The 27858-nt window shown below is 46.6% G+C and overlaps 1 protein-coding gene across 2 annotated transcripts in view; it reads right to left on the bottom strand.

Annotated features, from left to right (window-relative positions):
* Window positions 1–27858, bottom strand: part of RSF1 (remodeling and spacing factor 1) — a 79605-nt gene that overhangs the window by 34639 nt on the left and 17108 nt on the right. The window contains exons 1-4 of one of the 2 annotated variants that reach the window (XM_081327800.1): window positions 14573–14757; window positions 6962–7053; window positions 4239–4331; window positions 1231–1436 (exon numbers count right to left, since the gene is read on the bottom strand). In XM_081327800.1, coding sequence (XP_081183926.1) covers window positions 1231–1436; window positions 4239–4331; window positions 6962–7018 — 356 coding nt within the window. In that variant the 5' untranslated portion in view covers window positions 7019–7053; window positions 14573–14757. Of the gene's footprint in view, window positions 1–1230; window positions 1437–4238; window positions 4332–6961; window positions 7054–14572; window positions 14758–27858 lie in introns of those variants that run through there. The other variant, XM_081327801.1, reaches the window with a different exon arrangement.

Here is a 27858-nt window from a genome sequence, read left to right on the forward strand (position 1 = left end):
CTTAATCCCCAGATGATTGCAAGGGATATAAATCCTTCTACCTTCCACCGTTCGGCCAGAGCTGAAGAAGCTTCCTGGATGAGAAGCGAAACGCCTTCAAACGAAAACAAGAAAGTCCAGTTGCCTCCTGAAAAAAATCACCTTTGGGACAACCGTTCCTTACATCAGGGCTTTTCAACCTTTTCACCCATCGTACCACTTTTAGGATAGGGCAACATCCGAGTACCACCAGTCGCCTAGCAAGGTGTCAAAAACTTGATGACCAAAAAAAAAAAAAAGGAAAAAAGAGATGAAGTACAGGTAGTCCTCGACTTACAACAGTTCGCTTAGTGACTGTTCAAAGTTACAATGGCACTGAAAAAAGTGCCCCCCAAGCCACAGCTGAGCAAGACACCTGCCTGCCTGCCCGGCGGCGCTCTTTCTCCTGTCCGAGGTTTTCACTGTTGTGAGCATTTCTGTTGTGGATTGGCAGCGGGGGTGGTGTGGTGTGGGGTGTTTGGTTTTTATTCCCCCCCCCGTCTGTTGGGTGGTTGCAGAAGGTTTTAGTCGCTTCACGTGACCCTGGGACACTGTGACCGTCATAAATATGAATCAGTTGCCAAGCATCTGAATGTAAATCACAAGACCCTGGAGATGCTGCAACATTCCAGTTGATCGGTGCTTCTTCTAGGCTCAGAAGCGCCAGGATCAGCGCTGAGCTCCGGCTGGATCCTGGTGCTGATCCTGGCGCTTCCGCTGAGCCCCGATAGCCCTGCAGCTCCAGCCGTCTCTTGCTCAGGCTTTTGCAGTGCTGCCCCCGGTTCAGCTCATTCCCCTCCCCCGCTACTTCTCTAGGATGGCCGTGTACCACCTGCCAGGTGCCAATGTACCACAGGTGGTACCCGTACCACTGGTTGAAAAGCCCTGACCTGGAGGACAGAGTGCCTCCACACAGATTTAGCTATGCACTTTTGGGGTGAAAACACCCTTCGAACAGTGCCGGATTTCCAGAAAACATCGCAGACTACAGGACTAGATGGGCTGCAAGGAATATAAATCCTTCCATCCTCCACCACTCGGTCAGAACTGAAGAAGCTTCTCGGATGAGAAGCGAAACGCCTTCAAGGGAAAAACAAAAAAAACAAAACACAATCCGGAAGTCCAGTTGCCTTTTGAAAAAGTAGTTTTGGGGAAAACAAGCTTGAGGGCGGCAGGGTGAGCAAGCAGCCGGAAATGAACAACAGAGGGTACCTGACGATGCACTTCCACGAAGATCCGTCTTGATCGTCCTGTTCTTCCACGTACATCCTGACGTTATGCTCTTGGTCCAGCTGGTACCAGTAGGTCAACCCATCTTTGTCTCGGCCGAGAGGCTGAAGACGCATGGCGTCGGCGTCTTCCTCGTTGATGACATTCTTAAACTTCAGATTGTCGTCAAACTGGCATTCACAAAGGTACTTGAGAAGAGAGGGTGAGGGAAAAGGGAGAAGCAACACTTTTTTAAAAAAAAAACCCATTTCCGGGAACATCCAAAGCGCATCCCTTCGACACACCTCAGGGTGGTCCTCAACTTACGAACGGTGGCTTAGCAACCATCCAAAGTCATCACGGAGTCCCCCAAAAGTAATTAGGACCAGGTTCCCCAATCCCTCGTGGTCACACAACTGCTTTTTCGATGTTTGGCAACCTTTATGGCTGGTTGTGGTGTTCTGCAGTGACATGACCACAATTTATGACGGGTTTTTTTTTGCAGGTTTCTGGTCTTTTTGGAGAGTTTCCGGGGGAGGGGGGAGAAAAACACCCACAGGGATACATTGATTCGCTTAATGGCCACAGCTTTCACTTAACAACTGCAGTGTTCACTTAATGACCAGGCCTTTGCCCAAGGGGAAAAAGAAAGTTGTACAATCGGATCCGCTCACACAGAGGCCTCGACTTACAACCATTATGACTTACAACAGAAAATCTGAGCTCCATTACGGTCGTAACTGGAGGATTGCCTGTACCCATGCTTTTTGAGTCAGCGAGTCTAGTTTTCAACTTAATTCCTTTGTCACTGTATTGTCCCCCATTCCCAGAGTTATACCAGCCCATAGCAGCCTGCAAATCACCGATAAGAATACAATCCTGTTATGGACACGTACGACTTATTTATCCATAACACCGATCGTGAAATAATTATTTATACATGCAGATCATGATCAAGATTTATTTGGTTTTGGGACCCGGCTTCTTTTGGGGTACAGCCCATAGAACAGTGGATAAGAGGAGGTTTACGGACAAGGAGGGGACAAAGTGATCCAATTCGGAAGGGCCCTAAGGCTGAAGAACAGAGCACCCGCTGTGTAGAAAATCTCTGGTTCAAATCCCAGCAGTTCCAGGGTAAACCAGAAAAAGCTGAAAGAAACCTGGGCCTACATTCTGGAGGAATTTCACCTGCCTGGGGTGGAAAAAACTGCTCTGGGTGATGTTCCGCTCCCGTAGAAGGCAGTTTCATGTCACCCCGCCCCCCTGAATGATGCAAGACCTTCAGTTACAGGCAGTCCTCGACTTACAACAGTCTGTTTAGGGACCGTTCAAAGTTACAACGGCACTTTAAAAAAAAACGGGACCATGGACCGTTTCTCGTACTTATGACCGTGGAAGCATCCCCACGGTCAACGTCACGAGGTCTCCAACCTTTTGGGTTTGGCGGGCCCTGGAAAGGGAGGCAGGCACTGCTACGTGCGCGCGCACAAATGGGCCATGTGCCTGTGTGCAAAAACAAGCCCCACACGCACATACACAAATGGGGCAATGTGAGCGCGTGCACACACATGCAAACGGCCACACGTGAGCTCATGCGCACGTGCAAACGGGGCTGTGTGGGCGCGAGTGCTGCAAATGGGGTGGTGCTAGCACCGGCGGGATGCTCAGAGTGGCACTAGCACGAGTGTGGGGGAGTGGGTGCACGCACATGTGGGTGTGCCCTGGCCGTCCCATCACACGGCTCATTGGCCAAGCAGCCACGGCCCGGTAGTGGGCCGCGGCCCACAGGTCGGGGACCTCTGGTCAACGTGATCAAAATTTGGATCCTTGCAACTGGTTCATATTAATGACCGCAGCAGTGTTCTGGGGTCACGTGATAATAATAATAATAAATAAATTAATTAATAATAATAATAATAATAATAATAATAATAATAATAATAATAATAATAATAATAATAATAATAATAATTTAATTTGTATACCGCCCTTCTCCCGAAGGACTCAGGGCGGTGAACAGGGCAATACATAATAAAAAACAGCATACAAAAATTAAAAAGTGATTAAACAACTATGCCCGTAATTGATACATATTAAAAATTAAAACTAATTATAAAAAACCCAACCCCGTCCCGTCAGACCAGGCCAGCTTGTTCAAAAAAGAAGGTTTTGAGATTGAACCGGAAGGAGCGAAGGTCGGGGGCCATCCGGAGCTCGACCGGTAAGCGGTTCCATAGGTCTGGTGCGCCCACAGAGAACGCTCTCCCCCTGGGGGCCACCAATCGGTGATCACCTTCTGATTAGCAAAGTCAGTGGGGGGAAGCCAGCTTCACTTAACAACCGCCTTACTAACTTAACGATTGCAGAGAGTCACTTAACAACGGTGGCAAGAGAGGTCGTAAAATGAGGCAAAACCTGCTTAACAACCATCTCGCTTAGCAACAAAAATCCGGGAGTGTGTGTGTCAATTGTGGCCGTATGTCGAGGACTACCTGTGTACTTTTATGCTTGGGGGATTTTGAATTTCCTCAGGTCTTTTACGCTAATTTTCTAGTTTAGAAGGAACACGTTGACAAGAGTGGTGCCCGTTTTCAAAATGATTCAAAATGGGTAGAAGCGCAGGGCCTCTTTAAAGTAGCCGCATCCTTTAATGGGTAGAAGCGCAGGACCCCTTTAAAGTAGCCGCATCCTTTAATGGGTAGAAGAGCAGGACCCCTTTAAAGTAGCCGCATTTTTTTTGAGGACTTTTGCTTCTATGTTTGCTGTAGCTTGCAAATGGACTAGGACAGGGGTCCCCAACCCACCGTCCGTGGACCAGTACCAGGCCGCGGCATGCCAGCAACCGGTCCGCACAAACAAGCAAAGCCCCATCCGCGAGATGCAGGCAACACACAAAACCACGCCCCTCCAGTCCTCGGAAAACCCTCTCTCCATGGAACCGGTCCCTGGTGCCCAAAAGCTTTGGGACCTCTGGACTAGGAAACCAACCGCGCTGCAGAGAAGAGCAATACCTTCAAAATTCCCAATTTGCATTCGGTGCTCATTTCAAGGTATCCTTTTTTTTCCATCTCCCAAGCCCAGGTGCTGTTGAAGTCTTGACACATCTACAAGGCAAACTTTTAAATTAAAATACTGAGGGATCTTCCCCACCACTGCAAGTACACACGATACATTCCTGTCAGATCCAGTTATATTCTGACGTCTCTAGAAAGAAAGGAGGAATAAAGGCCGGAGATGAGGGAGAGTTGAACTGCTGGCATACTCCTGGTTTATTTATTGATCAAAGTTCCAATGTCTGTGGAGATTCTCCGTCCTCCAGGTCACGGTTGTCCCAAAGGTGCTTTTTCAAGAGGCAACTGGAACTTCCTTGTTTTTCTTTGAAGAGGTTTCGCTTCTCATCCAAGAAGCTTCTTCAGGTTCTGACTGAATGGTGGGGGAAATGGAAGGATTTATACTCCTTGCAGACTGTCATTTGCATTCTTTTAGAGAGTCACTGAGACCACCTGGAGGTTTATCTGTGTCCTCAGGGCCACCTGAGTGGCGCAAATGGGTGATCTCTCGGTCTCCAGTCTACAACACAATCCTTTCAACAGTTCCAAGAAGGCTCCACACCCATTTGTAGACACAGACAAACCTCCAGGTGGCCTCAACGACCCTCTAAAAGAAGGCAAATGACCAGCTGTCTCCAAGGGTTACAAATCCTTCCATACCCCCACCATCCAGTCAGAACCTGAAGAAGCTTCTCAGACGAGAAGCGAAACCTCTTCAAAGAAAACAAAGTCCAGTTGCCTCCTGAAAAAGCACCTTTGGGACACCCATCAAACGTCAGTGCTGCTATAGTCTCCAAGGGCTCCCAGTGACTCACCACAATGTATAGCAGTCTATGTTCTACTAAAACTCTCACTTGACGTGACCTTGAATTGGGCAAAAGGGCTCATCCTTCAACCCTTGTTAGCTCAGAAACATGGGGAACCCTCCCCCCTCTAGTTTTTCCAGAGGGGAACATACTAGACAGAATCTAAATCTCATCTGAGCTGAGCAAAACTCCTCAACTTCATTAATAGGGACCATTAGGAAATACCAAGTCTATAGGCTGGGACGTGGCCCCCCGTTTCTGCAAAGAAAAATATATGGACATGCTATACGTAGTATATTTCCCTGTTTCTGCCAAGAAAAATATATGGACATACTATATGACGTATAGTGTGTGCATATATTTTTCTTGGCAGAAACAGGGAGTTTGCCATTTCTTTTTTCTGGGGCCACTTCCAAAGTCTACAGACTTGGTATTTCCTAATGGTTCCTATCCAATAACGTAGCCAGTCCGTGATGACGAACCTATGGCATGCGTGCCACAGGCGGCACGCAGAGCCTTCTCTGTGGGCACACGCGCTGTTGCCCCAGTCCTAGGCCTTCAGGTGGGTTTTATAAAACCTTTTCGCTTTAGGCCTGCGCTGCCGTGTGCAAAAAAAAAAAGTTCAATAAATCAATCAATTTCAACTTCTCACGGGAAGAAAAAAGATCTTGCAAAGTTGGAATTGATTGATTGAACTTTTTAATCCCACCCAGTCTGCTGTTACCACCGCAACCAGGTCCACCCAATGGCCCACGGCCACCCGGCACCCGACGATACATAAGTGGGTTTTGGGTTGCAGTTTGGGCACTCGGTCTCTAAAAGGTTCGCCATCACTGTAATATCTGGGCAAAGCACCCATATGTAAGGGTGTATACATATGTCATATATAGTATGTTTTAAATGTGTGTTCTGTATGTGTACACTTTGAGAGGATGCAACTAAATTTCATTTTTAATGTGTGCCATTGTGCCCACAGGAAAAAAATGACAAGAAAGGTTATCTTATCTTATCTTACCTTATCTCATCAGTCCTCAATTTAATCACACTTTTGTTTTTGACTTTACAGCGGCACTGAAAAAAGTGACTTACGATCGTTTTTTGCACTTACGACCGTTGCAGCCTCCCCGTGGATCAAAATTCTGATGCTTGGCAAACGTTAACGGTCGTATTGTCCCGGGGATCATGAGATCACCTGGTTAGACAAGCAAAGTCCAATGGGGAAAGCCAGATTCACTTAAAAAACCGTGTCACTGAGCCAAGTTCAGCGATTCTCCTAACAACCACGGTGAGGAAGGCTGTAAAAGCGAGGCGAAATTCGCTGAACAACTGTCTCGCTTGGGCTCACCTGTGCTCGTAAGTCGAGGTCTACCTGTGCCTTAAATCACAAGGGACCACAGCAACCAATTCAGAGACCTATTTAGACAGGTTCGCTTCAGATCACAAATCGCCCTTAAAAACCTGCATTCTGACTTTAAAAGGTAAAGGTAAAGGTTCCCCCGCACATGCGTGCTAGTCGTTTCTGACTCTATGGGCCGGTGCTCATCTCCGTTTCAAAGCCGAAGAGCCAGCACTTGTCCGTGCCAAAGGCGCTGTTACCTTACCACCGGAGTGGTCCCTATTTTTCTACTTGCATTTTTACGTGCTTTCGAACTGCTAGGTTGGCAGAAGCTGGGACGCGTAACAGGCGCTCACTCTGCTACGCGGCACTCGGGATTCGACCCGCCAAACTGCCAACCTTCTGATCGACAAGCTCAGCGTCCTAACCCACTGAGCCACCGCGTCCCTTATTCTGACTTTAGGTGGGGTATTATTAAACTCCAAGAAGCCTCCATCATCCGGTATTACATTATATTTTCAAAGGATATAAAACCGATATACCTTGATCAGGTATTTTTCCCATCGGTCTGCCGTGACAGATTTCCCAACCTTCCTCATCAGTTTCAGATGAAGTTCGACCAATTCTCTTGGAACTGGAAAGAAAAAGAAGGAAAAGTTTTGTTCGTTGGTTTAGTGAAATGAAACAAAGGCCAAAGAGGTAAACGGAAGCACACATTCAGCGCGAGCTGGTTTTCCGTTCTGCCCTTGAACAGGCATTTTATTCCTATTATATTTTCTCTACGTTTAAAATTCTGTTAAGGCCAGCACATAATATCAAGAAGAACATTTCGACATTCAACCCATTTCATAAAGAACCAGATTTATTAAAGAGTTGTTAATATTAATAGCACACCTCACATAATCTTTCCAGGTAGTTAAAATGAGCCTCATCCTTCTATGAAGCTAATATTCTAATTTTATTAGTAACTTTCCCCCAAAAACAGTAACCGTCCATATGTAATCACACCAATCGTTCAATAATAAATTATATAAGAATTTCCACATTTGAGCAATTATTGATTTAGCAGCCAGGAGTATAAATTCAGTACAGCAAGGTTTTTTTTTTTTTTTACCAACAGTTCTCGATTTAAGACCTGTCACCTAACAGCCGTTCAAAATTACAAAAGACTCAAAACAAGTTACTTATGACTTGTCCTTGAAGTTACGACTACTTCATCACCTCCATGGTCATATGCACGCATTTGGAGCAATTGGCACCCTGCCTTTATTTACAATTGATTGCAGTGTCCTGTGGTCACATTTTGTGATTTTTATTGCTATCTTCCAGCAAAAAAAACAACAAAACAAAACACTACACCCATTGGTTAAACTGGATTTGGACTCAACTGATTTGCTTAACGATCATGAGGTTCAATAACAACTGCAGCAACTCACTTAACAACCATCATAAAATTGAGTCTGGTCACCTGCACAGCTACAGGATGGTATCTTACTTAGTAGTAGTAACTGTGAGAGGGATCTCGGAGTCCTAGTGGACAATCCCTTAAATATGAGCCAGCCATGTGCTGCAGCTGCCAAAAAAGCCAATACAATGCTAGGCTGCGTTAACAGAGGGATAGAATCAAGATCACGTGAAGTGTTAATACCAATTTACAAGGCCTTGGTAAGCCCACACTTGGAATACTGCATCCAGTTTTGGTCACCACGATGTAAAAAAGATGTTGAGACTCTAGAAAGGAGAGCAACAAAGATGCTCAACGGACCGGAGGCTAAAACATATAAGGAACGGTTGCTGGAATTGGGTAAGTCTAGTTTAATGAAGAGAAGGACGAGGGGGGACATGATAGCAGTGTTCCAATATCTCAGGGGCTGCCCCAAAGAAGAGGGAGTCAAGCTGTTCTCCAAAGCGCCTGAAGGTAGGACAAGAAGCAACGGATGGAAACTAAGCAAGGAGACAAGCAACCTAGAACTAAGGAGAAACTTCCTGACAGAGCAATTAATCACCTGCTTCCAGAAGTTGTGAATGCTCCAACACTGGAAGTTTTTAAGAAGAGATTGGACAAGCATTGGTCTGAAATGGTAATCTATGTAATACTCTCCAATTCTCTGTGTTTTGTCTATTTCCCGACGAATATAAATGCATATTAAATATTCACTGATACCAAGCAACCTTTTTATAAATTTGCAATAGTGGCGGATATCTGTAGCTTGACTGTAAGGTGAGAGTGAAGGCATGTTCTCTTTTTATAAGTCTTAAAAGCCAGCGAGCATTCATCCCATCTTCTTCTCATAAAGGGTTATCAGGTTTTTTTTTAAAAAAAAAAACAAACATCCAAGGTTGTTCTCTTCATGAAAAATTCTATAGGTTTGTTAGGACTTTATTCATCTCTCGAAACCCTGAAATAATCTACCTTCCTTGTGGTTGAAACAGAATTCAATTAAAAAAGGGAAGGCGCCATTCACAACACATTCTTTTTAACAATGCTTCTGACAGAGGTTGGAAGGGTTTTTTCTTCTTTGTAACATGACAGGATAATAACTTGGGGAAAAAATATATAACTCTTGAACTCCATCTCAATTTCTCTCTTTTAGTTCTCAAGCTATGTGCAAAATTCTTTCACCTGAGCCTTTTGCAAATTACATCAGTCAAGGAGAGAAGCAACCTGGAATTAAGGAGAAACTTCTTAACAGTGAGAACAAAACCAGAAGTTGTGGGTGCTTCATCACTGAAGCTTTTAAGAAGAGACTGGACAGTCACTTGTCCGAAATGGTGTACGGTCTCCTGCTTGAGCAGGGGGCTGGACTAGAAGACCTCAAATGTCCCTTCCAGCTCTATTCTGATAATATTAGCATATATTTTGCATTTGAATTTAGGAGTAAAGACTTTATGAGCATATCCCATTTCTTTTGTCTGAAAGCTTTTCAACCATGCTGGCTGGGGAATTCTGGGAGTTGAAGTCCGCAACTCTTCAGGTTGCCAAGGTTCGACACCCCTGCTTTAAATCATGTCAGGCTTTAAGATATGATATCCAACCAATTATTTTCTAACCTTTGCTAATACTAATTTTTTAATTATTTCTATTTAAGGGTGATAATATGCTTTTCAATGTTTCCAGTATCAAGCACATTGTTTACATCAGGGGTCTTCAAACCTGGCCCTTTTATGACTTGTGGACTTCAACTCCCAGAATTCCTAAGCCAGCATGCCTGGCTGAGGAATTCTGGGAGTTGAAGTCCACAAGTCATAAAAGGGCCCTGGTTTATATCAACCTCATGTGCCTTGCTACCAGTCTCAGTGACCTCTGAAAATGGAGAGTTTATTAACTTGTCCAAGCAGACTTGCCAGCTCATTTCAAATCAACTTAGCTGATTTATCCCAACCCACCTTCAGTTCTCGTTTGAGTGGTTCAATTAGATTTCCTATCGAGTCAACCTCAAAGCTTTTTCCTGTGCTGTTATGATGGGCAGCCATCATGATTAGGAGCCTGAGTTGCATGACCCTTCCCTGAATTATCCATTGTAAACCTTAATTTCTCTCGGGCTTTGAGGGAAATTATCTTTTTTAATAAATTTCTAAATGGTGAAAGTTGCCAATTACAGGGAATCCTCGGCTTACAACCACAACCGAGCCCCAAATTACCCTTGCTAAGTGAGACAATTGTGAAGTGAGTTTTGCCCCATTTTATGACCTTCATCGTCACAGACTGAGTGAATCACTGCAGTTGTTCAATTAGTACAGGGGTCTTCAAACTTGGCCCTTTTATGACTTGTGGACTTCAACTCCCAGAATTCCTCAGCCAGGCACACTGGCTGAGGAATTCTGGGAGTTGAAGTCCACAAGTCATAAAAGGGCCAAGTTTGAAGACCCCTGAATTAGTAGCACGGTTGTTAAGTGAATCTGGCTTCCTCATTGGCTTTGCCTGTCAGCAGTCGCAAAAAGGGGGTCACCTGACCCTGGGACACTGCGACTGTCACTAATACGAGTCAGTTGCCAAGCGTCTGAATTTTGACCACGTGACTGTGGGGGACGCGGCAACGGTCGTAAGTGTGAAAAATGGTCACAGGTGACTTTTTTCAGTGCCGTTGAGATTTCAAATGGTGATCCTGCGACCCCGGGGCACTGCAACCGTCATAAATATGAACCAGTTGTCAAGTATCTGAATTTTGATCACATGACCACGGAGAGGCTGCAACGGCCGTTAAGCATGAACAGGGGCCATAAGTCACTTTTTTCATTTCTGTTGTAACTTTGAACGAAAGTTACACTAAATGAATGGCTGTAAGTCGAGGACTACAGATATCCCCGCCTCACAAAAATCAGATGGGAGACACAATGGGAGACACAATTGGAGCACCACTTGAACACCATCAGCATTGACAAATTTGCCATTAGTCAATTGCAAAAGGCGGCCTTACTAGGAATTCCTTGCATCCTGAGACGATATCTGTAATACTGTTAAACATCCACATCTGCCTATCCCAGGTCCTTGGTAAGGACTAGATAGGTAGACAAAAATGCCAAATCCAGTCTGAACATCTGGCTGACTGTGCGATGATCAATGATGTTGATAATGATAATAATAATAAAGTTGAAAGGGACCTTGGAGGTCATCTAGTCCAACCCCCTGCTCAGGCAGGAAACCCTACACCATTTCAGACAAAGGGCTGTCCTGTCTCTTCTTCAAAACTTCCAGTATTAGAGCATCCACAACTTCTGGAGGCAGGTAGTTCCCCTGGTTAATTGTTCTGTCAGGAAATTTCTCCTTAGTTCCAGGTTGCTTCTCTCCTTGATTAGTTTCCATCCATTCTTGTTTTGTCTTCAGGTGCTTTGGAGAATAGTTTGACACACACACACCCCTCTTTGTGGCAGCCCCTCAAATATTGGAAGACTGCTATCATGTCCCCTCTGGTCCTTCTCTTCATTAAACCAAACATCCCCAAATACCAAATCTGGTAGAACTTCGGCCCGTTCACCAAATCCAAACTCTTATGGGTGGTGTATTTTCTGCTCCGATGTCCCCATTTGCAGACTTCAAAAAATGAAGGTTTTGTGGTGGGGGGGTTATTTTTGGTTTTTTTGGCTGTGTGTCTTTGCTGTTTTTTTTTTTAAAAGAGAGAGCCCAACGTCAGGGATATACTATGACCCAGAGAAAAGGAACTTGCGGAGGACAATATCTGTACATGAAAAAAGGTCAGCCAGTTTATCAGCTCTTGATCTCCTGTGCTAAAACATCAGATTCCATTCTAATGAGGGCTTAATTAGGATGACGTTTCTCCACCATTAACTATGGGAGAGTAGCAAGAAAGGTGTATAATTAGAAAAGGCGGGAAGAAATAAATGGAAGAAGAGTGTGTTCACTAATCACTCTGGAGAACTGGGCTGCTCCTTTCTTGTCTTTGGGAATAAAAGCATTTGTGAGCGCAAAAAAAGTATCACCATCGCCTACGCACAGCGGATCTCATGGCTGGCTAGGGAATTCTGGGAGTCGAAGTCCACAGGCCTTCAAGTTGGGGAAACACCATCCTTGGATTTTACAATCTTTGGACTCCACTGCTGCACTAAGGCAGGGCTTTTCAACCAGTGGTACGGGTACCACCTGTGGTACATTGGCACCTGGCAGGTGGTACGTGACCATCCTAGAAAAGTGGTAGCTGGGGACGGGAATGAGCTGAAGCAGTGGCAGCACCGCACAAGCCTGAGCGAGAGACGGCTGGAGCTGCAGGGCTGTCAGGGCTCAGCAGAAGCACCAGGATCAGCGCTTCTTCGGGGCTGTCAGGGCTCAGCGGAAGCGCCAGGATCCAGCTGGAGCTCTGCACTAATCCTGGCGCTTCTGCTGAGCCCAGAAGAAGCACCGATCAGTTGGAATGTTGCAGCATCTCCAGGGTCTTGTGGAGATGCTTGGCAACTGATTCATATTTATGACGGTCACAGTGTCCCAGGGTCATGTGAAGTGACCAAAACCTGCTGCAACCACCCAGCAGAGGGGGGGGAAATAAAAACCAAACACCCACCCCACCCCACCCCTGCTGCCAATCCTCAACAGAAATGCTCACAACAATGAAAACCTCGGACAGGAGGAAGAGCTCCGCCGGGCAGGTAGGCAGGTGTCTTGCTCGGCTGTGGCTTAGGGGGCACTTTTAGGATAGGGCAACATCAGTGCCTTTTTCAGTGCCTTTGTAAATTCAAACAGTCACTAAGCAAACTGTTGTAAGTCGAGGACTACCTGTACATCACTTTTTTTTTTGGTCATCAGGTTTTTGACACCTTGCTAGGCGACTGGTGGTACTCGGATGTTGCCCTATCCTAAAAGTGGTACGATGGGTGAAAAGGTTGAAAAGCCCTTGCACTAAGGGAATTTCTCCTCCTCAGACTCACCACCTATTTATCATACAGGTAGTCCTCGACTTACAACTGTTTATTTATTGACCGTTCAAAGTTACAACAGCACTGAAAAAAGGAACGTGCCCATTTTTCACGCTTACGACCGTTGCACCACGCCCATGGTCACATGATGAAAACTCAGGCGCTTGGCAACTGGCTCACATTTATGACGGTTGCCATGTCCCAGGGTGTGTGTGTGGGGGGTGTCACACGATCCCCTTCTGACAATCAAAGCCAATGGGGGAAGCCGGATTCACTTAACAACCGGGTTGCTAACAGCTGTGGTGTTTTACTGAACAACGGTGGCAAGGAAGGTTGCAAAATGAGGCAAAGCTCCCTTTTCAAATGTCTCGTTTTGCAAGGGAAAATCTGGGCTTAACGTGATTGTAAGTCGAGGACTATCTGTACCATCCTTTAATAAGTATTAGTAAGTATTAAACGGTCCTGAAACTTTTGCTCTCACTCTGCTAGTCCAATGTAGATTTGCTGCTAGGATTGGAGGCAGTTTTCGATTTACAACTGTTCATTTAGTGAATGTCTGAAGTCCCAACGCATCTCCCCTGGGGTACTGATGACCCAGATTCGAAGTGCTAATGATCGCCGCCCCCCCCACGTGGTCATGTCACTACATTTTGGATACTCAGCAATCAGGGCCACCTTTACAACCACTTGCCGCATCCTTAGGTCACGTGACCCTGTTCTACAATAGTTTTGCTGAAAACTGATGTTTATTCCCATTTTTTCGGCAAAACTAGCAAACCGGTCAGTCGCTTAACAACCGCAGCATTCGCCTCGTGATCGCCACATAAAAGGTCGTAAAAATCAGGACGGTTCATATGGGTGACCCAATTTATGACCTTCACAAATTACAACCGTGATGCGAAGGCTACATTATAGTGATAAGGACTAGCTGTATTCTCAAAATGACGCTGAGAAATCTCATAAAGCACATTTCCTTTCTTTCTTTCTCTTTTTTTCCTTCCTTGTAGTCTTTTCCTTCCTTCCCTCACTTCTGTCCCTCCCTGTTTCTCCCTTCTCACCATCCATTTCTTCCATATATATATAAAGGTAAAGGTAAAGGTTCCCCCGCACATGCGTGCTAGTCGTTTCCGACTCTAGGGGCCGGTGCTCATCTCCGTTTCAAAGCCGAAGAGCCAGCGCTTGTCCAAGGACGTCTCCGAGGTCATGTGGCCGGCCGGCATGACTAGACGCCAAAGGCGCACGGAACGCTGTTACCTTCCCACCGTAGTGGTTCCTATTTTTCCACTTGCATTTTTTACATGCTTTCGAACTGCTAGGTTGGCAGAAGCTGGGACGAGTAACAGGCGCTCACTCTGTTATGCGGCACTCGGGATTTGACCCGCCAAACTGTCGACTTTCTGATCGACAAGCTCAGCGTCCTAACCCACCGCGTCCATATATATATATATATATGGACGCGGTGGCTCAGTGTGTGTGTGTGTGTGTGTGTGTGTATACATACACATACACACACACACACACACAATTAAAATTTTGGAGTTCACTCAAGAAATATCACTTATAGCATACAGTAATATATCAGCAGGGGAGGCACAGTATTATTTTAGTAAATGTTGAAAAAAAATTAAATTGTAGGCTACCAAGTTCTTTGCATGAAACAAAGCAACAAGGAGCTCCCATGAAAGCATCTTTGCCAGCCAGAAGTTTCCCTCTAGACAGAAATCACGCTCAGTAGCTCTTCCCATTTATTCAACTGGACCCACATCACCAGCCAAGAGGAAACGTACATTCCGAGATCAGACTGGATGCTGGAGCAGCGTTTCCGTTTCTCCACCTGGCAACTTGGGATCTTCACATGGCGATAAGGACTAGGTGTATTCTCAAAATGACGCTGGGAAATCTCATAAAGCACATCTTTCCTTCCTTCCTTCCTCTTTCCCTCCCATCTTCCTTCCTCCCTCCCACCTTCCTTCCTTTCTCTCTCCTTCCCTCCCTCCCTCCCATCTTCTTTTCTTCCTTCCTCCTTCCCTCCCATCTTCCTCCTTCCCTCCCTCCCTCCCATCTTCCTTCCTTTCCTTCCTCCTTCCCTCCCTCCCTCCCATCTTCCTTCCTTCCTTTCCTTCCTCCTTCCCTCCCATCTTCCTTCCTTTCCTTCCTCCTTCCCTCCTTCCCTCCCATCTTCCTTCCTTTCCTTCCTCCTTCCCTCCCATCTTCCTTCCTTCCTTTCCTTCCTCCTTCCCTCCCATCTTCCTTCCTTTCCTTCCTCCTTCCCTCCCTCCCTCCCATCTTCCTTCCTTTCCTTCCTCCTTCCCTCCCTCCCATCTTCCTTCCTTCCTTTCCTTCCTCCTTCCCTCCCATCTTCCTTCCTTTCCTTCCTCCTTCCCTCCCTCCCTCCCATCTTCCTTCCTTTCCTTCCTCCTTCCCTCCCTCCCTCCCATCTTCCTTCCTTCCTTTCCTTCCTCCTTCCCTCCCATCTTCCTTCCTTTCCTTCCTCCTTCCCTCCCTCCCTCCCATCTTCCTTCCTTTCCTTCCTCCTTCCCTCCCTCCCTCCCATCTTCCTTCCTTTCCTTCCTCCTTCCCTCCCTCCCTCCCATCTTCCTTCCTTCCTTTCCTTCCTCCTTCCCTCCCATCTTCCTTCCTTTCCTTCCTCCTTCCCTCCTTCCCTCCCATCTTCCTTCCTTTCCTTCCTCCTTCCCTCCCTCCCTCCCATCTTCCTTCCTTCCCTCCCTCCCTCCCATCTTCCTTCCTTTCCTTCCTCCTTCCCTCCCATCTTCCTTCCCTCCCTCCCTCCCATCTTCCTTCCTTCCTTTCCTTCCTCCTTCCCTCCCATCTTCCTTCCTTTCCTTCCTCCTTCCCTCCCTCCCATCTTCCTTCCTTCCTTTCCTTCCTCCTTCCCTCCCATCTTCCTTCCTTTCCTTCCTCCTTCCTTCCCTCCCTCCCTCCCATCTTCCTTCCTTTCCTTCCTCCTTCCTTCCCATCTCCCTTCCTTCCTCCCTCCCTCCCCTCCCTTGCACTCTCTCTTTCACACCCACACACAGAATTTGTTAGTGCTGGGGATAGATCACCATGGAGAAAATCTAGTCGATTGGAGTCAAAAGAAAATTCATGGCCTCTAATCAGTCAATCCATCCATCCATCCATCCATCCATCCATCCATCCATCCATCCATCCAGTATGTGGTATGGTCAATTTTGCAAATCGCTTTTTTCCAAACACCAGTGGCAAATGCCCCAGTCTGGGATAGACCTGGAAAAAAAAGAAATCCAATAAAAATGCTCAACTGATACGAATGGAGAAATAATGCATCTCGACCGACTGCTCGGCGTCGTTAACGTTTCCTTTCCACAGGGATACAACCCTTTGTAAAATGTCTGACGTCTCCACAATCCCCTTGGCGGGGAAGCTAGGCTGAAAAGTCAATCAAGCTAACGACATGGAGAAGCCCTCATCTGGTATTTAAACTCACTGCCAGCAATGTCTTCCCGGATGGCCAGCTACAAACAGCTATTCTTTTTTTTTCCCCCTGCATCTCCTATTTCATGGAGCTTGATCAAAGACCAGTGGGAACAAGACACTGGCACAGTAACTACCTCCTGCAAATTGTGAAAAATGGAGAACAGCCTGAAGGCTTCTGAAAGCTGAAGACACAACAATAACACTGGGTGAGTGGGCAGAGAGATTTCAGCCATGGTTTTTTTTCCCCCAGTAGCTCAGGCTTAACAGAGGAAAATAAATCGTGAACTGATTCAGAAATGCTTTCCCCCACACCATTGTTATTGTTGCTTTGAAAATTAAGGCCACTGATAGTCAGACAAGATCTGGGGTGCTCTTGGACAGAGCTGTGAGGAAAGGTAACCATTTTAGAACCACTGCTAGTTCTCTGTGACAAGGGTGTCATTGTGACTTGGGAGATTTTATAAGGGACACAACTTTATTAAGAGATACAACACAGAAGGAACGGTTGCTGGAATTGGGTATGCCTAGTCCAGGGGTGGGCAACCTCGGCTCTTTTAATGACTCGTGAACTTCAACCCCCAGAATTCCTGAGGGGAAAGGGAGAGTTTCCAAGCTGAGCCATGCTGGCTCAGGAATTCTGGGAGTTGAAGTCCACGAGTCATGAAGGGGCCAAAGTTTCCCTCATGCTGCCTCAGGAATTTTGGGAGTTGAAGTCCACGAGTCATGAAGGGGCCAAAGTTTCCCCCATGCTGCCTCAGGAATTCTGGGAGTTGAAGTCCACAAGTCATGAAGGGAGCAAAGTTTCCCCCATGCTGCCTCAGGAATTCTGGGAGTTGAAGTCCACAAGTCATGAAGGGAGCAAAGTTTTCCCCATGCTGCCTCAGGAATTCTGGGAGTTGAAGTCCACAAGTCATGAAGGGAGCAAAGTTTTCCCCATGCTGGCTCAGTCCACAAGTCATGAAGGGGCCATATTTCCCCCATGCTGCCTCAGGAATTCTGGGAGTTGAAGTCCACAAGTCATGAAGGGAGCAAAGTTTTCCCCATGCTGGCTCAGTCCACAAGTCATGAAGAGGCCATATTTCCCCCATGCTGCCTCAGGAATTCTGAGAGTTGAAGTCCACAAATCATGAAGGGACCAAACTTTCCCCCATGCTGGCTCAGGAATTCTGGGTGTTGAAGTCCACAAGTCATGAAGGGGCCATAGTTCCCCCATGCTGGCTCAGGAATTCTGGGAGTTGAAGTCCACAAGTCATGAAGGGGCCATAGTTCCCCCATGCTGGCTCAGGAATTCTGGGAGTTGAAGTCCACAAGTCATGAAGGGGCCATAGTTCCCCCATGCTGGCTGAGGAATTCTGGGAGTTGAAGTCCACAAGTCATGAAGGGGCCATAGTTCCCCCATGCTGGCTCAGGAATTCTGGGAGTTGAAGTCCATGAGTCATAAAAGAGCCAAGAGAGCCCTGGTCTAGTCTAATAAAGAGAAGGATGAGGGGTGACATGATAACAGTCCTCCAAATATTTAGGGGGGCGGCTACAAAGAAGAGGGGGGGTCAACGTATTTTCCTAAGCAACAGAAGGCAGAACAAGAAGCAACAGATGGAAACTCATCAAAGAGAAGCAACCTGGAATTAAGGAGGAACTTCCTGACAGAACAATTAATCAGTGGAACAACATGCCACCAGAAGCTGTGGATGCTCCAACCCTGGAAGTTTTTAAGAACAGACTGGGCAGCATTTTGTCTGAAATAGTACAGGTTTTCCTGCCTGAGCAAGGGGATGGACTAGAAGACCTCCAAGGTCCCTTCCAATTATATTATTACTATTATTACTACTATTACTACTATTACTACTATTACTACTATTACTACTACTACTACCACTACTACTACCATCATTATTATTATTATTATTATTATTATTATTATTATTATTATTATTATTATTATTATTATTATTATTATTATTATTATCCCCCTCCAGACTTTAGTTCCCAGAATTTTCACTCAAAGGGGTCAAAAAAAAAAAGAAATAGCCGAACAGAATACAGAAATATTCTCAAAATAGCTGATACCATGGGTCCTTATGTTAAAAAGTGTCTGTGAACACAGGGATTCAATTTCTCATCATTTGTGCAACTCCTTATAAAGTCTCTGGGATTTCTAATAATCTCTGGTTGGTTGTGTTAGGCATATGGTGTTAGCCTACAATGTTGGGTTGAAAATATATTAACCATAATGCTATGTCTTTAAGAAGTTAATTGGCCAATGGGTGTGTAAGTGTTCTCATGGCCATAAGAGGAAGCTAGGAACGTAGCTTCTCTCTCTCTCTCTCTGAATTCACTGATCTCTACTATTACTGTTTTTGCTCTGCTGTTGGTTTACTACTGTTGTAAACCTGAACTGTGTATTGACCTCTGGACCGGTAAGAAGACTTTGTAGTTTGGATTACTCCTTGGACTGTTGCTATTGTTTATGACCTGGACTGTTTATTTTTGACTGTGCATTTTTGTTCTTACACCACCTTAAAGTAAAATACTTTTTGTTTTTACAACTCAGTGTACTCTTACTGTGTGACTCTTGCTGCTCTCAGTACCCTTCCTTGTCTGTGCAACTCTTTGGTAGCACAAGGAGACCTCTGCACAACAAATTCCTTAACAGGTTGTTACTGTTGCACAAACACTAATCAATTCTGTGTTTTGTTCCCAAATCTAAGAAGGCATCTTGTCAGTTCTAACATGGCTTATATATCTACACATCGCTGCTGCCATGCTTCCTTTGCTGAAAATAATAATCTTGTCTCATACAATTAACATTTAGCAGTTTGGGGCTGATTAATTCACTAGGAAGTTTGACAAGCTCTTTGCATACTCATGTGTAAAATTAGCTAAAGTTGTGCAAGGTAACTCATGAATTTCCATTCATAGAAGAAACAGTGCTTAATTAAAATGTAGACTGACTTTAAAAGTTACTGGCAAACACCAAGAGATCAGATGGATGTTTTTCCCCCCCAAAATATATTTCACAAATGGAGGTGACTTCCTGCACACCCCAGTCTCATTTTTATATACGACGTTGCCCCATAGTATAACTTGAAAACTTGTTTTTTTTTTTTAAAGTATGTGTTCTGTGTGCAACCTATATATCTCAAAGCTGGAAACAAGTCATAAACTTTTTTGCAGGGCAGAAGAATTTCTACGCATATACACCACCGTATGTATCTATTAGGGACGTTTTTATCATTACAATGAATCCTATGAGCAGAGAAACCAAAGAACGCATATGGAAGGAAGCCGACCTTTGCACTGCTTATACAGAAAAGATTCTTTCTTTCAAAATTATGATAATTATACATGAATAATGAAAAGTTGTTTTTTTTTTAAAAAAGGGGCAAAAAACGGTCCTTAAATTTGTGAAATGAAGACTCATAAAAAGAATGTCACGGTTCCATAGGAGGAGGAGGAGGAGGAGGAGGTGGAGGAGGAGGTGGAGGAGGAGGAGGAGGAGGAGGAGGAGGAGGAGGAGGAGGAGGAGGAGGAGGAGGAGGAGGAGGAGGAGGAGAAGAAGAAGAAGAAGAAGAAGAAGAAGAAGAAGAAGAAGAAGAAGAAGAAGAAGAAGAAGAAGAAGAAGAAGAAGAAGAAGAGGGAGGAACAGCTGCCTCCTTCACTGATCCAAGGGCATGCAGAACGGAGCAGAGGCAAGCTCTGAGAAGGGCTGCAAGGCTACTCGGAAGGAGGCCGCCCCACCCCTCCTCACAAGGAACACCTGGAGGGGAGTAGCTTAAGGGGAAGCCGTGAGGAGCTACTCTACGTTTGGGCTTACACTCCCTCGGCTTGGACTTGTGCCTTTTTGCCTTGCTTCGAGGACTGCCGTTTGTCTTACCCCTCACTTTGTGACCTGCTTTTGCCCTTTGTTTGGCTTTACCTATGGCCTTGGACCTTGTCGTTGCCCTGAGGACGGCCATTTCTCGCCTACCTGGGCTTTGCCTGGTGGACTTTCCTGGTAACATGGGGTCTGTTGTTTGGGGGACTGAGGGTGGCTGCCTTCAGGGTAACGTGGGGTGGAGCCTACTGGTCATTTGAGGGCTGCTGGTTGAACACTTCTTGAGGCGAGGAGAAGACTCGATCTAAAGGCCTGCCTTGTCTTGACCACCTGGGCCATAACAAAGAACTTCTAAGGGATAGAATTAAAATTGGAATATGGAATATGGAATAGGATAGAAGAGCACCTTGGAGGTCTTCTAGTCCAGCCCCCTGCTCAAGCAGGAGAACCTATACCACCTCAAGACAAGTGAATGTCCAGTCTCTTCTTAAAAATCTCCAGTGATGGAGCACCCACGATTTCTGGTGGCAAGCTGTTCCACTGGTTGATTGTCCTCACTGTCAGGAAGTTTCTCCTCAATTTCAGGTTGCTTTTCTCTTTGATCAGTTTCCAACCGTTGTTTCTTGTCCTGCCCTCTGGTGCTTTGGAAAATAACATGACCCCCCCCCCTTTGTGGCAGCCCGACATACTGGAACACTGCTATCATGTCTCCCCTATTTCTTCTTTTCTTTAGACTAGCCAAACCCAAGTCCTGTAGCCGTTCTTCGTATGTTTTGGTCTCCAGGCCTTGGATTATTTATTTATTTATTTATTTATTTATTTATTTATTTATTTATTTATTTATATTTATATACCGCCCTTTCCCGGAGGACTCAGGGTGGTTTACAGGGAATTAAAAACCAACAATACAAAAGTTAAAACCAGTTTAAAAAAGATTAAACTTAACCCTGTGCAAATAAAACCCCAGTTAAAATAAATTAATCCTCAGCCTGGGCCAGAGAGCTCAAAGAGCCAGGTCTTCAGGTCCCGGCGGAATGAACGGAGGTCGGGGGCAGTCCTCAGCTCCACTGGCAGCTGGTTCCAGAGGGCAGGCGCCCCCACTGAGAAGGCCCTATCCCTGGGTGTTACCCGCCGGCAATCTCTTACCAGTGGGACCCTGAGCAGACCCTCCCTGTGGGAGCGCACTGGACGAAGGGTACTTGATGCTGGCAGCAGGTGTTCCCTCAAATACCCCGGACCCAGGCCATGTAGGGCTTTATAGGTCATCACCAGCACCTTGAATTTCACCCGGAGGGCAACCGGAAGCCAATGCAGCTCGCGGAGTAGAGGTGTTACATGGGAGTATCGGGAGACCCCCATCACAACTCGCGCGGCCGCATTCTGCACCAGTTGAAGCCTCCGAGTGGTCCTCAAGGGCAGCCCCATCTTCGCTGCTCTGTCTGAGACGGTATAGGTTCTTCTGCTTGAGCAGGGGGCTGGACTAGAAGACCTCCAAGGTCCCTTCCAGCTCTATTCTGATTCTAATTCTAATTCTATTTTTCTTCTTAGAGTAAGGGGTCCCCAACCCCTGGTCTGTGGACCAGCACAGAGCTGCAGCATGCCAGCAACCAGTGCACACAAACCAGCGAAACCCCATCTGCGGGATGTAAGCAGCACACAAGACGATGCCCCTGAGGTCCGTGGAAAATCCTCTCTCCACAGAACCGGTTCCTGGTGCCCAAAAGGTTGGGGGCCACTTTCTTAGAGAATGCTGTAAAACAGAGGTCCCCAACTCCCATTGGGAACCGGGCCAACGCAAGCAGCAGGTGAGCACGCAAAGCTTCGTTTGTGCAAGTGGTGAGCTTCGTTTGTGCAAGTGGTGGGCACACACAAAACTATCCCCACTCCCTTCTCCATGGTGGAACCTGAAAGGTTGAGATCCACGGCTGTAAAGTACTATAAAGGAGTACAAAAGTCTAAATGCTGTTGCTGTACACACCACACGTACGTATATATATTCATCCATAGTATCCACTGGTAACAATATGGCAAAAGAAGACTTTATGTGGGCTTGTAACATAATCAAGAGGCATTTCATTAATTACCTTCCCACAGGGGGAAAAAACAACAACACAACCCCGAGTTCATTTTTAATTGCTTTTAACAGGAAAAAGATAAAACTATCGCTATGGCAATGTGAAACGTAAACACTTGAATGTATGTTTTAAGATGACTCGAGCCAAAAATGCACTGAGATTTCTGGGTGGTACTTGATGTCTCTTCTCATTACTACGCTTAATTGTCCGAAGGATCCAGGACAAGGCGTCCCAACAGAATTCTACGAGACTATTTCAGCTAATGGGCCATGCCCGCCGGTGCCTACGGAGAGAACACAGCAGCAAATGACAGAAACGTCACCAGTTGTGCACAAATGTTCAGAGCACTGCGCACAAATACATGAGGGAAGCTTGCATCAGGGCATCGCAATACATTTTTGTCATTCCAGTGAAATGTACTGTCCTAGTGGACGATCACTTGACTATGAGCCAGCCGTGTGCAGCAGCTGCCAAAAAAAGCTAATACAATCCTGGGTTGTACAAACAGGCATAGAATTCAGATCACGTGAAGTATTATTAAAGGTAAAGGTAAAGGTTCCCCCGCACGTGCGTGCTAGTCGTTTCCGACTCTAGGGGCCGGTGCTCATCTCCATTTCAAAGCCAAAGAGCCAGCGCTTGTCCGAGGACGTCTCCGTGGTCATGTGGCCGGCATGACGGAACGCCGTTACCTTCCCACCGGAGTGGTCCCTGTTTTTCTACTTGCATTTTTACGTGCTTTCGAACTGCTAGGTTGGCAGAAGCTGGGACGAGTAACAGGCGCTCACTCTGCTACGCGCCACTCGGGATTCGACCTGCGAAACTGCTGATCTTCTGATCGACAAGCTCAGCGTCCTAACCCACTGAGCCACGGCGTCCGTTTTTGAAGTATTATTACCGCTTTATAAAACCCACACCTGGAATGCTGCATCCAGTTTTGGTCACCACGTTACAAAAAAAGATGTTGAGACTTTGGAAAAAGTGCAGAGAAGAGCAACTAAGATGATCCAAGGCCTGGAGGCTAAAACATACGAAGAACGGCTGCGGAACTTGGGTTTGGCTAGTCTAAAGAAAACAAGAAAAAAGGGAGACATGATAACGTTCCAGTATTTGGGGGGCTGCCACAAAGAAGAGGGAGTCATGTTATTCTCCAAAGTACCAGAGGGAAGGATGAGAAACAACGGTTGGAAACTGTTCAAAGAGAGAAGCAATCTGGAATTAAGGAGAAACCTCCTGACAGTGAGGACTATCAACCAGCGGAACAGCTTGCCACCAGAAATCATGGGTGCTCCATCACTGGAAATTTTCAAGAAGAAACTGGACAATCACCTGTCTGAGATGTTACAGGTTTTCCTGCTTGAGCAGGGGGTGGGACTAGAAGACCTCCAAGGTCCCTTTCAGCTCTCTTCTATTCTAAATCTTGGCAGGCCTCGGAAACCTAGATTAGACTTCTCTGTCACTGCATGTCAGGGAACGTATGCCTCTGTCGTTGGGAGATGGATGCACAGCTACTGCATTTATACCTATCCGCTCCGTTGTGCTGCTTGAATGGGCGTGGCCTTCTGCCCACCTCCCCACAGGAAGTCGGATCAACCAATCGGCCTGCAGGACGCGCATCTCGATACAACGCAAAGTTGGGACTGGGGAGGTGGCCACGTCCGTCAGCCAGCCTTCAGCCATCTGCAACCTATGCTTACCCATCAAACTCTTCTCGGCGTAAGTAGGTGGCAATGCCTACAGGCAGCCGCAAGCAACTCTAAATCAAGTCTGGATGGCAAGCTGAATTCAGGGACTGCTTCCGGATCCAATTCAACCTTTAAAGCCCTATATCAGGGGTCCCCAACCCCCGGTCTGTGGACTGGTACTGGGCCGCGGCATGCCAGCAACTGGTCCGCACAAACAAGCAAAGCCCCATCCGCGGGATGCAGGCAGCACACAAAACCACGCACCCTCTGGTCCACGGAAAAACCCCTCTCCACGGAACCGGTCCCTGGTGCCCCAAAGGTTGGGGGCCTCTGTTCTACGTGGCCAGGACATCTTTGGAGAAAGGAAAGGGGAGAGACCTTGATCATGTCAATGAGAAACGGGCCATTTCTTTCTCGAGAGGAGACCTGCAGATTCAGCCTTCAGCTGGGGGAGACCAGTTATGGCTGGGAGGTTTAAGAAAAACTCCAGTGGGTTAAAAATGGGGGAGCTGATAAGCTAAAATCTTGGGTCTCCTACCATGTTACCTTCTCTGATTTAGCCCTCTTTATTCCCTGTCCCTTCTGTCATTCTGTTAGACCGGGGGGTCCCCAACCCCCAGGCCGTGGACTGGCACCGGGCCGCGGTATGCCAGCAACCGGTCCGCACAAACAAGCAAAGCCCCATCCGTGGGATGCAGGCAGCACGCAAATCCACGTCCCCTCCGGTCCGTGGAAAAACCTCTCTCCAAGGAACCGGTCCCTGATGCCCAAAAGGTTGGGGACCTCTGCCCTGTGTGACGTGGGGCCAGGTTACCTGTGCAGCCATCATTGCCCCATTACATTAGCCCGTCCCACTCTGTCAGGAAGGGACGGCATGCTGGAGACCCTCTCGGTTGAAGAATTTGGAGCCAGGAAAGAGGAAGCCTTCTCTGCTGTTGCCCCCTGGCACCTTCTCCCCCCACCGGAGGGGAAGTGGGAGCCCTCTCTCCAGGCTGTTCGGAAATGCTTGAAGAGACTCACTTGGGACCCACAGAGGAACAGGCAGCCAAGGAGTTGGCTGGGATCCTGAAGGCCCCTCCTTTGCTTTGTTTTTAATTTGTATTGTTAATTATTTTAATTTTAACTGCCCCCTATTCTAAATTTTATAGGGCTTTTATGTTTTTAGGCCTACTTGTACATCATATAAGGAACGGTTGCTGGAATTGGGTATCTCTAGTCTAGTCTAATGAAGAGAAAGACCAGGGGTGACATGATAGCAGCGTTCCAATATGTCGGGGGCTGCCCCAAAGAAGAGGGAGTCAAGCTATTCTCCAAAGCAGGGCTTTTCAACCAGTGGTACGGGTACCACCTGTGGTACATTGGCACCTGGCAGGTGGTATGCGACCATCCGAGAAAAGTGGTAGCGGGGGAGGGGAATGAGCTGAACCGGTGGCAGCACCGCACAAGCCTGAGCGAGAGACGGCTGGAGCTGCAGGGCTGTCAGGGCTCAGCGGAAGCGCCAGAATCAGCGCCAGGCTCCAGCTGGAGCTCGGAGCTGATCCTGGCGCTTCTGAGCCCAGAAGAAGCGCCGATCAGCTGGAATGTTGCAGCATCTCCAGGCTCTTGTGACTTACATTCGGATGCTTGGCAACTGATTCATATTTATGACGGTCACAGTGTCCCAGGGTCACGTGAAGTGACCAAAACCTGCTGCAACCACCCAGCAGAAGGGGGGGGGGAATAAAAACCAAACACCCCCCACCCCACCCCTGCTGCCAATCCTCAACAGAAATACGACAATGAAAACCTCGGACAGGAGGAAGAGCGCCCCCGGGCGGGCAGGCAGGTGTCTTGCTCGGCTGTGGCTTGGGGGCGCACTTTTTCCAGTGCCATTGTAACTTCGAACAGTCACTAAACGAACTGTTGTAAGTCGAGGACTACCTGTACTTCATCACTTTTTCCCTTTTTTTGGTCATCAAGTTTTTGACACCTTGCTAGGCGACTGGTGGTACTCGGGTGTTGCCATATCCTAAAAGTGGTACAATGGGTGAAAAGGTTGAAAAGCCCTGATGTAAGGAAGGGTTGCTAGAATTGGGTATGTCCAGTTTTTTTATTTTTTATTTTATTTTATTTTAATTCCATTTATATCCCGCCCTTCTCCGAAGACACAGGGCGGCTTACAAGTTTAATGAAGAGAAGGACGAGGGGGGATAGGATAGCAGTGATCCAATCTCTCAGGGGCTGCCCCAAAGAAGAGGGAGTCAAGCTATTCTCCAAAGCACCCGAAGGCAGGACAAGAAGCAACGGATGGAAACTAACCAAGGAGAGAAGCAACGTTAGAACTAAGGGGAAACTTCCTGACAGTGAGGACAATTAACCAGTGGAACCATCTGCCTCCAGAAGCTGTGAATGTTCCAACACTGGAAGTTTTTAAGAGATTGGGCAGCCATTTGTCTGAAATGGTACAGTTTCCTCCCTGAGCAGGGGGTTGGACTAGCTGACCTCCAAGATCCCTTCCACCTCTATTATTGTTATTCTTACCACTATTTATTTGAAGTTGCTTGCCTCGCAGTCTCTTACGACCTCTCTATGGTAGTCCTGATTAAAAAGTATTTTTTTAAAAAAAAAACACACACCATGATTTGTTTTTAACCTTAGCATTAAAAATTGATAGTTGTGCATTCCTTCCACAATGTAAAGCAGGGGTGTCCAACCTGGGCCACTTTAAAACTTGTGGACTTCAAACTCCCAGAATTCCCTAGCCAGCATGAATTCTGGGAGTTGAAGTCCAGAAGTCTTAAAGTGGCCAAAGTTGGGCACCCCGATGTAAAGTGGAGGAACGTGTATGCTTAAAAAATGTTTAAAGTGCCTCCTCCTCATTGGTAAGAAAGCCAGTGAAGCATAATCTGCAAAAGATAGCATGCTCCGAAATCTCTTTTGTTCGTAGAGAAGCCAGCTTAGACAGACAAATACACAGATGGTGCTAAAAGAGAATAACATCGACACAATTTCCTCATTCTCCTTGGTTAGACGACTACTATGGATTTTTTTTTTTAAAGAATTCTTCAACCTTTTTACTGCACCTCTTGGGCAGAAAATCAAAGCTATTATTTATAGCACATAAAGTGGCATGCAAGGAAAAGGCCTAACAACTGACTTTGTGTTCTAAATGTAATAGCTTTGACGTATAAGTAATAGCTTTGACGTTTGACTCAAGCCACTGGCAAACTGAAAATGCTGCCTAAAAAAAAATTCCCCAGCTTGGCAACTGGCCTGTTATTTATGACGGTCACAGCGTCCCCGGGGTCACGTGATCCCTCTTTTGCGAACTTCTGACCAGCAAAGTCAACGGGGAAGACAGATTCGCTTAACAACCGCGTATCTAACTTAAAACAACTGCAGTGGTTCACTTAACAATGTGGCACAAAGGGTTGTAAAATGGGGCGAAACTCACTTAACAACTGTCTTGCTTAGCAACCAAAATATTGGGCTCCGTTGTAGTCATAAGCCGAGGACTACCTTTAGTCCAATGCAGAAGGCCATACAGAAACCTCTACACTCCTTGCTGCCATCTATTGCACAATCTGATTTTTGCATAGCAAATAAGATACCCTGGATGAGAGGTAGGCAACCGTGGCTCTTTTATGACTCGTGGACTTCAACTCCCAGAATTCCTGAGCCAGCCATGCTAGCCCAGGAATTCTGGGAGTTGCACAACTCATGAAGGGACCATACTTCCCCCATGCTGGCTGAGGAATTCTGGGAGTTGAAGTCCACAAGTCATGAAGGGGCCATGGTTCCCTCATGCTGGCTGAGGAATTCTGGGAGTTGAAGTCCACAAGTCATGAAGGGGCCATGGTTCCCCCATGCTGGCTGAAGAATTCTGGGAGTTGAAGTCCACGAGTCATGAAGGGGCCATAGTTCCCCCATGCTGGCTCAGGAATTCTGGGAGTTGAAGTCCACAAGTCATGAAGGGGCCATAGTTCCCCCATGCTGGCTCAGGAATTCTGGGAGTTGAAGTCCACAAGTCATGAAGGGGCCGTAGTTCTCCCATGCTGGCTGAGGAA

The sequence above is a fragment of the Vipera berus genome (assembly GCF_964194415.1).
Source record: "Vipera berus genome assembly, chromosome: 4".
NCBI lineage: Eukaryota > Metazoa > Chordata > Lepidosauria > Squamata > Viperidae > Vipera > Vipera berus.